Genomic DNA, 14194 nt, shown 5'->3' on the forward strand with positions numbered 1-14194 from the left:
ATGAGGCTTTCCGCACCCTTTAGACTGACACCGTATGTGTTACTGTTGCACACTATACCACTCCGCTACTCCGAGTTAAGGACTCTCCACACGTGAAAGCACTCAAGGAGGCAATCTTGGCTCATCTGAGGAGCACAGAGCAGAATTTAGCCAAGAACCCAGAGCAGGCGAAGAGCTACTGCCAAGAAGTTCAGAAGCTAAAAACTGCAGGCTATGTGATCAAGCTCTTGAAGCGACCACATTAGGACTCCGCTGGCACTGCCCTACAGACACATTGTGGTACAAGTAACGCCCTGTGGTGGAGCCGACGCTCACCATGAGGATCATCTACCATACTCTTGCCAGCCAGTATGGCCCCATGGGATATATCATCCGCTTCAAGACGAGAGCAAAGATCCTGGAACAGGAGCTCTGGACGAAGGAGAGGGTATGGGACAACCCCTCTTACCGGCACACCTACTAGACCAGTGGAAGGAGTGGGAGCGCAAACTTCTAACCCTGTCAGAGGTTTTCATCCCTATGTGTTATTTCCCTCCAAACATAGACAGTGCCACAGTGACCACCGGCATCCACATCTTCTGCAATGCTTCAGAGAGAGCTACGGCTCTGTGGCCTACCTCCACACTGAGGATGACCAACGACAAGTACAGGTCTCATTCCACGCGGCAAGATCTCGAGTGGCACCCAAGCGCCAAGTCTCAATACCCCACCTGGAGCTCAGTGCTGCCAACTGGAGCCCAAACACTAGCTCATCTTCTGCAAAACTGAGGTTACTTTGGAGGTCCGCAGGACCACCCTGTGGTCAGATTCAACAACCTTCCTGAACTGGCTTCAATCGGAATCGTGTCATAAAGTGTTTGTCAGCACCAGAATTGCTGAGATTCAAGATCTCACTGATAGCGGTGTCGACATATCTCCACTCCCTAACAACCCAGCAGACGACATTGCGAGGGGGAAAACTCTGGCTGAGCTAACCCGTCTCACCACTTAATGCACCGGCCTCAATGTTCTGACCAAAACAGACGCAGATACCTTCCTGATGGCGCTCCGCAGCTTAATTTCCCAACGAGAATAACCCTTTGAGATCCTGTCGGACAATGGGACCAATTTCTGAGGGGCGGACAGAGAGCTGCAAGAGGCCTTCATGGCCCTCGGGCCTGCACTCCAGGAACAGCTGGCTGAACAGAAGGTTACCTTTCGGTTCAACTCCCCGAAAGCACTGCATTTCAGAGGCGCCTGGGAGAGGGAAATAAGGTATCTGAAGTATGCTCTTCGTGTAGCAGTTGAAGACAAGTCACAACATAAAGATGTCCTACTGATGTTCCTTACAGAGGTGGAATGCATTCTGAGCTCCAAGACCCATGGCTGTTTCAGCAGACGTAGAACCCTCGATCCAGTCAAACGTAATCTGAACGATGGAACGGCATGATGCTTTGCTCCCACATGCCGTATATGCAGACAGAGACCTTCTTGGATGGCACTGTTGGAAGCATAGTTAGGTCCTGGTGGGCCACTTCTGGACCCAAATAATGCGGAACTATTTGCCAAGTCTTCAGCAGAGGCAGAAGTGACAGATTGACACTCCAGACTTGAAGGTTGGACAAGTGGCCATGATAGTGGATCCTCAGCTACCACGAGCTTTGTGGCCCATTGGACGGTTAGTGAAGATGATACCAGGTGCAGATGGAAGGATCCGGTCAAGGTTCAAATATACCGCATCCTGTAGCCCGATTGGTGGAGCTTCCCACTATGTTAGACGGCGCACACATACTTTCATAGAAAGGAAGATGGGGCGGCTGTATAAAAGCCCATTAGATTTGAATTTAGAATCCTCAAAATGTTATTAGATCTACAAAGACATTTATTGATCTGCCAGTATTTCAATTTAGAGACTCCGGTAAACTGAGGTTTCATTTCATGTGTCCTATAAATTATTATTGGATTATTCACCATGGCAACCAATTGTTAGTTTAAAAACAGAATTTATTTCTCAGTTTGGTTGGCTTTTGTGGCGATCAGACCGTTTTAATTTGCAGGGATATTTAATGCGTTTTTGAGTAAATACCACACATGTATACTCTGCTTCATCATTAAACTCCTAGACTGGGCTTATTTGACAAGAGTGCAGTCCGGTATCCATTTACTCCCAGTGACCTATACACACACATTAGAGCGTACCAGAGTCCATTTTAATCTACACATTAAGAAATTTTAGTGCACATGATCGTTTTGTGTTAAACTGTTTAGAGGTTTGTGAGGCCCAAAAATAAGGTTTCATTTCACATTACAAATCAATCGTCAGAGGTTCTACAGCGAATTTAAATTAAGCCTATATTGCCAGCCATGGACTTGGCAGACATGGACATCAGTTTCAGCAGAGTTTGAGCAAAATGTGATTGCTTTAAATGTAATTACCATAACACTGCCAATATGAAAGTTGACCTGATCATAGTACGCAAAACATCCAGTGCATGACATATGGCAATTGTATGGAAACTAAGTGAATGCACAAATCATCCAAAAATATACATATTGGTAAAAAAGCAACTGAATGGCATACCCAAGTTGTGTTTTATATAGCAATTTTTGCTAAATTGGGCCATAATAAGTCATGCATACCTGGCTCTCTGAAGTCTCCTTGTCCTTCTTTAATTGGTTCAGAGCTGCATCACCTGAAGGGAAAACATGTATAAGCATTCAGTGACAGTGAAGCTCAATCTGTAGAGTTAAGCTTTGACTGCCCAGTCATACCAGAGGTGCTGGTAAGAGTGTCCTGTCCTCCTGCAAGGCTCTTCTCCAGGCTCTGAACACGCTCCTGCAGCCGCGACTTGTCTTTCTCCAGAGACTGGACCGTAGACTTCAGTGTCTTCGCTGTGGCGCTCTCCCCTCGCAGCACTGAAAACTGCTCAGAGGGAAAAATACACTATTATGTCATACACACTACATTTCAAAAGTTCGGCGTCACTTAGAAGTGTCCTTGTTTTTGAAAGAAAAGCACATTTTTTTGTCCATCAAAATAACATCAAATTGATCAGAAATACAGTGTAGACATTGATAATGTTGTAAATGACTACTGTAGCTGGAAATGGCAGACTTTTTAAAATGGAATATCTACATATGCGTACAGCTGCCCATTATCAGCAACCATCACTCCTGTGTTCCAATGACATGTTGTGTTAGCTAATCCAGGTGTATAATTTTAAAAGGCTAATTGATCATTAGAAAACCCTTTTGCAATTATGTTAGCACAGTTGAAAACTGTTGTCCTGATTAAAGCAGCAATAAAACTGGCCTTCTTTAGACCAGTTGTGTATCTGGAGCATCAACATTTGTGGGTTCGATTACAGCCTCAAAATGGCCAGAAGCAAAGAACTTTCTTCTGAAACTCATCAGTCTATTCTTGTTCTGAGAAATGAAGGCTATTCCATGCACAGAGTTGCAAAGAAAATACAGTATCTCAGACTGGCCAATAAAAAGAAAAGATTAAGATGAGCAAAAGAACTCAGACACTGGACAGAGGAACTCTGCCTAGAAGGCCAGCATCCTGGAGTCACCTCTTCACTGTTGACGTTGAGACTGGTGTTTTGCGGGCACTATTTAATGAAGCTGCCAGTTGAGGACTGGGGCCTCCCACTCCTCTTTCTATTCTGGTTAGAGCCAGTTTGCGCTGTTCTGTGAAGGGAGTAGTATACAGCGTTGTACGAGATCTTCAGTTTCTTTGCAATTTCTCGCATTGGAATAGCCTTCATTTCTCAGAACAAGAATAGACTGACGAGTTTCAGAAGAAAGTACTTTGTTTCTGGCAATTTTGAGCCTGTAATCAAACCTACAAATGCTGATGCTCCAGATACTCAACTAGTTTAAAGAAGGCCAGCTTTATTGTTTGTTTAAATCAGAACAACAGTTTTCAACTGTGCTAACATAATTGCAAAAGGGTTTGATCAATTAGCCTTTTAAAATAATACACCTGGATTAGCTAACACAACATGTCATTGGAACACAGGAGTGATGGTTGCTGATAATGTGCCTCTGTAAGCCTATATAGATATTCCATTTGAAAAAATCTGCTGTTTCCAGCTACAATAGTAATTTACAACATTAACAATGTCTTCACTGTATTTCTGATCAACTTGATGTTATTTTAAATGTACAAAAAAAAATTGCTTTTCTTGAAATACAAGGATATTTCTTAGGGACCCCACACTTTTGAACGGTAGTGTACATTATACAATGAATATAGTATACAAATGCTGAAAAAAAAAGTATCCTGAAAAGAGAACTCATTACTACTCCAGATCTAATTAGACTACCCCAATGCTTTTTGGCCTAGAAATAGTGCCAAGAAGCCTACCATGAGGTTAGGGAATTAAAATGTCTAGAAATAGGGAAGCGTGCCAATTCTTACCTCACTCTTTAGGGTCTCCAGCTCCTGATCCTTCTCAGAGATCAAGGCACTGCTTTTATGGATGGACTTCTGGAGGGAGGCTTTCTCCTCATCTAACTGTTTCTTCAAGGCGGTCTCTCTGTCAAGGACAACACGCAATTATTATGAATAGAGTAACCACTCCAAGGACTAGTGGAGCATTGACCATGCATAATCTGTGTTAAATCTAATGTATAATGGAATACCACCAGCAGCCAACATAATGTGACTTTTACCTGCAATGAACTGTGGCCGGTAGTTTAAGTTTGGTAAAGATCCATTTTTATACACAGTATATACAGTGTGGTCTGAAATGGTTGACACCCTTGATAAACCTCTCACTATTAACAATAACAGGGGAGGTTGGCATGTCTTGGGGGTATGATCTTTGACACAAACTCTCACTCATTATTATTCACTATTCATTCAGGATTATCCCTAATCATGGTAGCATCCACATTAAATAGAGACTTATTTAGAAACATTCTATTTTAATTTACAATATAAGTGACTCCAAAATGACACCATACATTATTTCCCATTCATTTTTATTGGGCACAAAATAATCTGAAACAACCAAAACTTTCTGTAAATGCACTCAGCAAGTTTGTAGAGTCACAAGCTTGATGTAGTCTTTGCATACTAGGAAGATGGGACCAAATACTAAACTTTTGACTACTTTATTTACAGTTGAAGTCGGAAGTTTACATACACCTAAGCCAAATACATTTAAACTCAGTGTTTCCCAATTCCTGACATTTAATCCTAGTAAAAATGCCCCGTTTTAGGTCAGTTAGGATCATCACATATTTTAAGAATGTGAAATGTCAGAATAATAATAGAGAGAATTATTAATTTCAGCTTTTATTTCTTTCATCACATTCCCAGTGGGTCAGAAGTTTACATACACTCTTGCCCTTAAATTGTTTAACTTGGGTCAAAGATTTCAGGTAACTTTCCACAACCTTCCCACAATAAGTGGGGTGAATTTTGGCCAATTCCTCCTGACAGAGCTGGTGTAACTGAGTCAGGTTTGTTGGCCTCCTTGCTCTCACACACTTTTCAGTTCTGCCCACACATTTTCTATGGGATTGAGGTCAGGGCTTTGTGATGGCCACTCCAATACCTTGACTTTGTTATCCTTTGTTGCCATTTTGTCACAACTTTGGAAGTATGCTTGAGGTCATTGTCCATTTGGAAGAGCCATTTTCAACCAAGCTTTAACTTCCTGACTGATGTCTTGAGATGTTGCCTCAATATATCCACACAATCATCAGACCAGAGGACATTTCTCAAAAAAGTACGATCTTTGTCCCCATGTGCAGTTGCAAACCGAAGTCTGGCTTTTTTATGGCGGTTTTGGCGCAGTGGCTTCTTCCTTGCTGAGCGGCCTTTCAGGTTATGTCGATATAGGACTTGTTTTACTGTGGATATAGATAAGTTTGTAACCGTTTCCTCCAGCATCTTCACAAGTTCCTTTGCTGTTGTTCTGGGATTGATTTGCACTTTTCACACCAAAGTACGTTCATCTCTAGGTCTCCTTCCTGAGCGGGATGATGGCTGCGTGGTTCCATGGTGTTTATACTTGCGTACTATTGTTTGTACAGGTGAACATGGTACCTTCAGGCATTTGGAAATTGCTCCCAAGGATGAACCAGACTTGTGGAGGTTTACAATTTATTTAAGAGGCACTGAGTGAAGGTAGGCCTTGAAATACATCCACACCTCCAATTGACTCAAATTATGTCAATTAGCCTATCAAAAGCTTCTAAAGCCATGAAATCATTTTCTGGAATTTCCCAAGCTGTTTAAAGGCACAGTGTATGTAAACTTCTGACGCACTGGAATTGTGATACAGTGAATTGTAAGTGAAATAATCTGTCTGTAAACAATTGTTGGAAAAATTACTTGTGTCATGCACAAAGTAGATATCCTAACCAACTTGCCAAAACTATAGTTTACTAACAAGAAATCTGTGGAGTGGTTGAAAAACAAGTTTTAATGACTCCAACCAAAGTGTATGTCAACTTCCGACTTCAATTGTACATAGAATTGTGCCTGTGAATCTAATTCAGAAGCATGGAATGAAAAGATGAAGTCTGCTCAAAGGGAAACAAAGGCATGACATCAAGACAGAGAACAAAGAAAGAAAAGAGACGGTGGGCCTATAATAATCAGATAAATGTGGCTCTGTTCCGGCCATTATTATGAGCCATTCTACCCTCAGCAGCCTCCTGTGGATAAAGCAGGCATGGTATTTAACAGACGTGATGGATCTCTGTTTAAAAACAAACAGAGATTGAAATGTCAATGGTGTAATCAAGCATGCGTTTTCCATTGGAAAAAACAGGTGGGGTGAGGAAATTTTGCATTGCCATTTTATAATCTACGGCACGCAAACTTCCGAGTCTACAGTTTGATTACAAATAAGGACAAATAAAAATGAGATGACAAAAACCAAGTGAATTAAGAGGGATTACTCATTGAAAAGCATTGACCTCTTCTTACCTTCCTAAGCTAACAGTATGACACAATTTTAAAAAGCATGGAAGTACCTGAAGGTATTATTGGGCAAGCTTTGAAAGGCAAAAGAAGAGAATGTAATCAAACAGAGCATGTAGGACAGAGCACAAGCAAGACATGCCACGTTGGCGAAGAGCAAATTGATGCCAGCATCCATGCTTAACTTCTTTGGGACTGGGGGGCAGTATTGAGTAGCTTGGATTAAAAAGGTGCCCAGAGTAAAACTGCCTGCTACTCAGGCCCAAAAGCTAGAATATCCATATATACTTAGTATATTTGGATAGAAAACACTCTGAAGTTTCTAAAACTGTTTGAATGATGTCTGTGAGTATAACAGAACTCATATGGCAGGCAAAAACCTGAGAAACAATCCAACCAGGAAGTGGGAAATCTGAGGTTTGTAGTTTTTCAAGTCATTGCCTAGCGAATATACAGTGTCTATCGGGTAATGTTGCACTTCTTAAGGCTTCCACTAGATGTCAACAGTCTTTAGAACATTGTTTGAGACTTGTATTGTGAGGAGAGAATGAGAGCTGTTTCAAACAGAGGTCTGGCAGAAGGCCATGAGCTGATCGCGCGCGAGCCCGTCAGAGGTAGCTGCGTTCCATTGCATTTCTAAAGACAGGAATTCTTCAGTTGGAACATTATTGAAGATATATGATAAAAACATCCTAAAGATTGATTCTATACATCGTTTGACATGTTTCTACGAACTGTAATGTAACTTTTTTGACATTTCGTCTGAACAAGTGATCACGCATTATGCATTTGGATTACTGGGCTAAACGCGCAAAACAAAAAGGAGGTATTTGGACATAAATGGACTTTATCAAACAAAACAAACATTTATTGTGGAACTGGGATTCCTGGGAGTGCATTCCGATCAAGATCATCAAAGGTAAGTGAATATTTATAACGCTATTTCTGACTTTTCTGACAACTCTCCTTCTTTGGAAAATGGCTGGATGTTTTTCTGTGACTAGCGCTGACCTAACATAATCGCACGGTGTGCTTTCGCCGTAAAGTCTTTCTGAAATCTGACACAGCGTTTGCATTAAGGAGAGGTTTATCTATATTTCCATGCATAACACTTGTATCTTTTATCAATGTTTATTATGAGTATTTCTGTAATTTGACGTGGCTCTCTGCACTTTCACCGGATGTTTGTTTGAGACAATGCATTTCTGATCATAACACACCAATTTCAAAATGAGGTTTTTGGACATAAAGATTAACCTTATCGAATAAAACACACATTTATTGTGTAATATGAAGTCCTGTGAGTGCCATCTGATGAAGATCAAAGGTTAGTGATTAATTTAATTGCTATTTCTGATTTTTGTGAGCCCTCTCCTTGGCTGGAAAATGGATGTATAGTTTTCTGTGACGAGGTGCTGACCTAACATAATCGTTTGGTGTGCTTTCGCCGTAAAGCCCATTTGAAATCGGGCACTGTGGCTGGATTTACAAGAAGTTTATCTTTAAAATGAGGAATTTTAATTATGGGATTTCTGTTGTTTTGAATTTGGCGCCATGCAATTTCACTGGCTGTTGGCGCGGTGGTACGCTACCGTCCCACATATCCCAGAAAGGTTAATTGCAGAACTGTCTCCAATGCCATCTGGCTAGAAATGTCAAAATTATATTTTCTTGTACTCTTGATTTGGATAGAAATGAAACAGTTTCTCACCTCTGCTTCATATCTTGCAACTGTTTATTGAGCTTGGACTGCTGCGTTTCCAGCTTAAAAGAAAAACATTATGGAATTAAATTACTTGGTTGGACAGGTGTAGTGATTCAATGTAGGCTATGTGTTACATTCTTAAAATAGTTGTGGCAGTTTGAGGGAATAGATCAGTAGTCCAGTGGTGGTACCTTCTGCTGGCCACTGGTCTCCTTCTTGCTGCTGCCAACCTCCTTAGTCAGCTTGTTGTTCTCCTCCTGTAAGGCCACCAGGGACTGGGACTTCACAGAGGCAACTTGCTTCAGCTCCTCACTAAACACACACACAGACAATATTATAAATACATAGCTACATGAGTACAGGAATATACAGACAACTGGTAAGGGGGTGAGAGAGGGAAATAGGTACAAGGAAAGGTATGATGAAATCACTTTCTACAACTGGTAGCTGCTAGGATTTGCATGCCAGATATCATTCATCTCACTGTCTACCTATCACCTGGCAGGATACAGGCCCCTTCGCTTGTTCAACAACAAACAGCAAAACAATTGTAACTTTAATGTTGCTTCATTATTCATGGCCAAATTCATTCAAGGCATGAACGTTGGTGTCAACTGCACCATAAGATATGTACACAGTAGCGAATAGTGATGAAGTGACACATTTTTATGAGAATTGCACTGTGCCGTAGTTCAGTAAAAACAATTCTCCCAGATATTTAGGCCTTGAGGTTGAGTATGAAGACAGAATGTCTGACTCTTATAAGTCTGAAGACTTTAGAGCTATGTGTGTGTGTGTGTGTATAACGTTTGCAGCGTTCGTATTACTCCCCCCCACACACACACACACACACAATTACTCACATTTCCTGGCACAGGCTGCTGATTTTCTGGTTCTCTGAGCAGAGCTGGAGGTTGAGCTCCTCTTGGTATTTAGAATTCTGTTGCTTCAATGCATCCAGCTGAGAAATAAAACACACAAAACATAAAGAACTTCTAATGTATATAATACATTGATGCTTGTTATTGTTGGTCAATCAAAGAAGCACTACAGTCAAAGGTTCATGTGTAGCAATTGAAGTGGGAGATTCCTAATTAATGCAAACTAGAATTATAATTACAGATTTAAGTTGGCTAACTGAGAAGGAATAGGCTACAATGATCAACCAACAGGTAGGCTGTTGTTTAATATGAATGTTGTTGTAGACAAGGATGGGGAGCACAGCAGAGTAGCCTCAATTAGCCTTGCAAGCTAGCTAGCTAACTTAGCCGACTAGACTGACGCAGTCAAGACTGACAATACCAGATGAGATGATAGATAACCCATCGTAGCAACAAGTTTGTGTAACTTGCGCACATCGGTTTGACTACTTTCTCTCCCTCCATGTCAGACACACACAGGAATGGTCATGTGATCTTGGTAAGTGTAAACATGTCAGCATCTGTGGCTGAATTTCTGTTTACGTGTAACACTGTATTATGTTTTGAAGACTAACTTGTGAAAGTGGTTTGCAACTATGACACCCCACACACCCAACTTCTGGTAAGTTAACACACAACAGCCAGAAATGTCAAATTGGTTCAATTGTTCAAAGAGGATCATTAAGTTCATTTTGTTTATTTGATTCCATGTTAACCCTAAGGAGCCCCTTCCAGAGTCCTTAGTGAGGACCCTTTATGACAGTGACAAATCATTCCATACCCACAAAATGTCAACCTTTTCAACATACCTTACTGAAAATACATGCTGTTCAACCACTACATTACACCCCATCTGAGGCATTGCATACTCCTTATCCCTGACTCACCTGACTAGTCATCTCCTGCTTGGCACTCCTGAACTCCTCCAGCAGAGACTGGGCCTCACTCTTCTCCTGCTCCAGAAGGCCCTTCTCTTGTGTCAGCCGCTCCACGGCCTCAGCAGTCTTCCCTGAGGACTCTGCTGCCTAGGTAGTGGGGGAGAGGAGGGCATGTCAACCAGACATATATGATGAAATAACTGCAACTTAATTGGATTGGTGTTGGTTGACGTGAACAGCAAACCCCTATGTCCTGAGATTTATCATCATTTGATGGATACTTATTTTTACAAAGCCCAAATCAACGCAGAGGGATCACTATTTACATTTTCTCATATCGTGCAGAATTCATTTGCATGCATTGCATGTCAGTCATCCAAACTTGATTTTGAAGCTTTAGTGAGTTACGATGATTGTGTTTCCGAAATTACTATGCAATTGATGTAATCCTCAGGAATCATTGCAATACCCACATCTACTACTACAGTCAGGTAACAGGCAACTAGATTTGACTAGTGTTGGTGAAGGACATAAAGGCTAAAATGAAAAATTAGGAGTAGAGAAAAAGAAACTAATTACATCCTGTGACCTGAGAACGGATACTTGCAGTAATGTATTTTGGCCCCAACATATTGCTTGACATCTCAATTAGACAACAGAGACCATGGTTGTGGACATGACTCTTAAAACCAAATTCTAAGGGAGATGAGATGTAACCATCTGCCCCAACCAAGGAACAGACCCTATCTTCTCAAACAACATTCTAAGCCCACAGGAATATATTTCATATATAAACTTTTTGCAGGAAACTAGAATAAAGTTAGCGCAGTTAGTAAAGGAGATGAAACAAAAAGTGAGATAAATAGAAAAGGTGACCAGACTAGCATGCAGTGAGGGTGAAACATGACCACAACCATCTAAACATGAGGGTTAGATACAGGATTTGTTAGTAGTGGAGTACCTCAAGCTGCTTGGAAAGAATGTTTTTGAGTTGAGCTTCAAGCTGGGTGACTTGCTGGGTGGCTTCGTCCCTCTCCTTGAGCAAGGCATCCTTCTCGACCTTCAGGTCTTCCAGCTTGGTGCCAATTTCTTCCCGGGCCTTGGCAGACACAGATGCCTCCTCCACAGAGATTTTGCGCTGTCCGTCTATCCCTGCCTTCTCAGCACGTAGGGTCTGGGCATCTGCCTCAAGCTGTGTCTGGGCAGCTCGCAGCTTCTCCACTTCCTCCAGGAGCCTTGAGCGTTCCTCATCACCACTCGTTTGGCTGCTGTGGAGGGAGGAAAGGTTTTTTTCCAGCCTGGACTGTATAGCTAGGAGGTCTACCTTCTCCTTAGCCAAGGAGGAGACTTCTTTGCCAAGCTCCTCCAGCTTGGTAAACAGGCACTCTTGGTCTTCAGCCAAGCCATCCTTTTCCTGGTCTCTCTGCTTCAGCTGTGCCTTCAAGATCTCAACCTCCCTAGCCAAGGCTTTTCTCTCCTCTCCAATGTCCTTAAGGCTGGCAGACAACTCATCAATGGCCTTGTCTCTAGTGACAGATTTCTGAATGAGGTCCTGCACTTTGGCTTGCATCTGGGCATTCTCCTCAAGCAGACCATGTTGCTCACCTAACAATCCAGTGTGAGTCATCTTAAGTTGCTTTAAATCACAACACAAACCATTTTTCTCAGAGGCCATTGTGTCTCTTTCAACACTAACAGAGGCTATCTCTGCCTTCAGGATAGATTCAGCCTGCAGGAGGGAAGTGTTTTTCTGTGTCAGAGTGGACAACTGACTCTGTAAGTTCTCTCTCTCTCTGGAGAGGTCATCCTTTGCAGCGGACAGTTTACTTCGCTCAGTGGCTTCAGTCTGCTGCTGCGATTCAATAATCGTTTTTTCCTTTGAAAGTGAGTCTGTCTGACCCTTTAACTCCTGGACCTGCAGAAGCAGATCATCTTTGTCCTTCTGCAGGATATGTAGGCTCTTATTAAGCTCTGCCTGCTGGGAGTGCAGGAGATCCCGCTCTTTTCTTAGGGTGTCCCTCTGCTGGATGAGTTCCAAATGCACCTGCTCAGAGTTGCCTTTTAGTTTATGATGCTCTTCTGCAAGTTCAGTTGTGCTTTTTTCAAGGGCCTCCCTCTCAGAGTAAAGCTTTTGCAGCTGTGCCTGTAGATCAGACTTTTTGTTTTTCAAGGAAGCTCGCTCAACCTCCACCTTTTGGATCTTCTGTTTGGATTCCTCTAGCAAGGACGTAAGGTTGTAATTGGCTTGCTTCAGGTCATCAATGGCCTTGGAGGAGCTGTCCAGCTGGTCTTTCATACTGCGGATCTCACCTGCTATCTTGTCGCGCTCTTTTGTTAGAGTAACTTTTTCAGAGATTTCCTTTGTGTGCTTTTCTTTAAGCTCTTCCTTTTCATGTACCAAACGATCACTCTCCATCTTCTGCTGTTCCAGTATTGATTCCATGGCCAGCTTCTCTTTCCGTACAGAGTGTAGTGCCTTCTCTGTCTCTTCATTCTGGAGACACAGAGCTTTCTTCTCCTTGGCAAAAGATGACAACACCTCTTTGACTTTCTCCTTTGAGGTAGCCGTTTCCTGTGTAGAAAGTCTGAGCTTCTCCTTCAACTCTTCTATCTCCTTGAGAAGTTCATCCTTCTCAGAACGCACCTGTCGCTGGGTAGCAAGCAGGTCCTCTTTCTCCTGCAGGAGGTGAAGCCTCTCGGAGTCTGTAACCTCACTGCTGGTCTTGGACTCGTCCAGCATCTTGGCCAGGCTCATTTTGGAAGCCTGGAGCTCGCCGTTGTCACGGACAGACTTCTCAAGATCCTTCTTGGTGATATTCAGCTGATTCTGAAGCTCCGTATTCATGGCTTGGAGGGCCTCTTTGTCAGATGTAGCAGCATTAATTTGAGCAGACATCTCCTCTTTACCTCTGGCCAGGGTCTCCTTCTGGGCCTCCAACTGAGTGTTTTTCACACAGAGATCTACTTTTTCCAAGCTCAACGACTGACACCTTGTCTGCAACTCTGTATTCTTTGCATCAAGGGATTTCTTAGCATTTCTTGCTGCATCCCTCTCTAACACGAGGCTATCCATCTCAGAGATCAGCTTCTCCCTGCTTTGCTTGAGCTCTTCCTGGAGCCCATTCCTTTCCTCACAGGTCTTCTCATAGATTTCTGCTAGCTTATTCCTCTTAGTTTCCTGCTGCTGGATCTCCTGTTTGTACTTTAAGAGGAGCTCCTGCTTCTCTGCATTTGTCTTTTGTAGCTCCTCAATTTGGGACTGATGTTCCATTTCAGATTGACTGAGGGATTTGTTTTTGGCCTGTGCCTCCTCAACAGCAACTCTGAGCTTCTCAATCTCTCTGAATAGTGAGGCCTTCTCTCCATCCAGCTGCTGATTTGTGGTCAAAAGTTCCTCCTGCTCTTTTGTAAGCTTGTCCCTCAGAGTCAGCAGTTCTTTAGTCTTAACCGAGAGCTCATTGTGACTAGCTTCCAAGGCAGAGAGCTTGGCCTGGAGTTCGAAGAGTTGCTTCTCAAGATTTTCCTTATGAGTTCTGAGATCTGAACTCTCCTTAGACATGTGTTCCAGTGCTGAGATTTGCTTCTCCAGGTCTGTGGACAATCGTTCAACATGCTGCATGGAGGAGTCGAGCTCAGCAGAAAGAAACTGAGGGAATGAAGTTGAAAGAAAAAAAGGGGCATATAAAGGGAAAAGTTACAAAATAAGTCAAGAAGTAATAAAATGCAACTGGAAAAGTTAAGCTGGTGCAAGCATAAAAAACTATTG

At 42.4% G+C, this 14194-nt stretch overlaps 1 protein-coding gene across 7 annotated transcripts in view; it reads right to left on the reverse strand.

Moving 5' to 3' along the window:
- LOC118393232 (CAP-Gly domain-containing linker protein 1-like) overlaps nt 1–14194 on the reverse strand; it is a 49868-nt gene that overhangs the window by 5988 nt on the left and 29686 nt on the right. For 6 of the 7 annotated variants that reach the window (XR_008063932.1, XM_052461506.1, XM_052461505.1 and 3 more), the window contains 8 exons: nt 11390–14074; nt 10438–10575; nt 9494–9591; nt 8822–8942; nt 8637–8689; nt 4406–4523; nt 2752–2902; nt 2620–2672 (listed from right to left, as the gene is read on the reverse strand). Coding sequence is in view for 6 of the 7 variants with exons in the window: in XM_052461506.1 (XP_052317466.1) it covers nt 2620–2672; nt 2752–2902; nt 4406–4523; nt 8637–8689; nt 8822–8942; nt 9494–9591; nt 10438–10575; nt 11390–14074 (3417 nt within the window). In the remaining variant the exon portion in view is untranslated. The remainder of the gene's footprint in view (nt 1–2619; nt 2673–2751; nt 2903–4405; nt 4524–8636; nt 8690–8821; nt 8943–9493; nt 9592–10437; nt 10576–11389; nt 14075–14194) is intronic. The other variant, XM_052461509.1, reaches the window with a different exon arrangement.

This window comes from Oncorhynchus keta, chromosome 14 (assembly GCF_023373465.1).
Source record: "Oncorhynchus keta strain PuntledgeMale-10-30-2019 chromosome 14, Oket_V2, whole genome shotgun sequence".
NCBI lineage: Eukaryota > Metazoa > Chordata > Actinopteri > Salmoniformes > Salmonidae > Oncorhynchus > Oncorhynchus keta.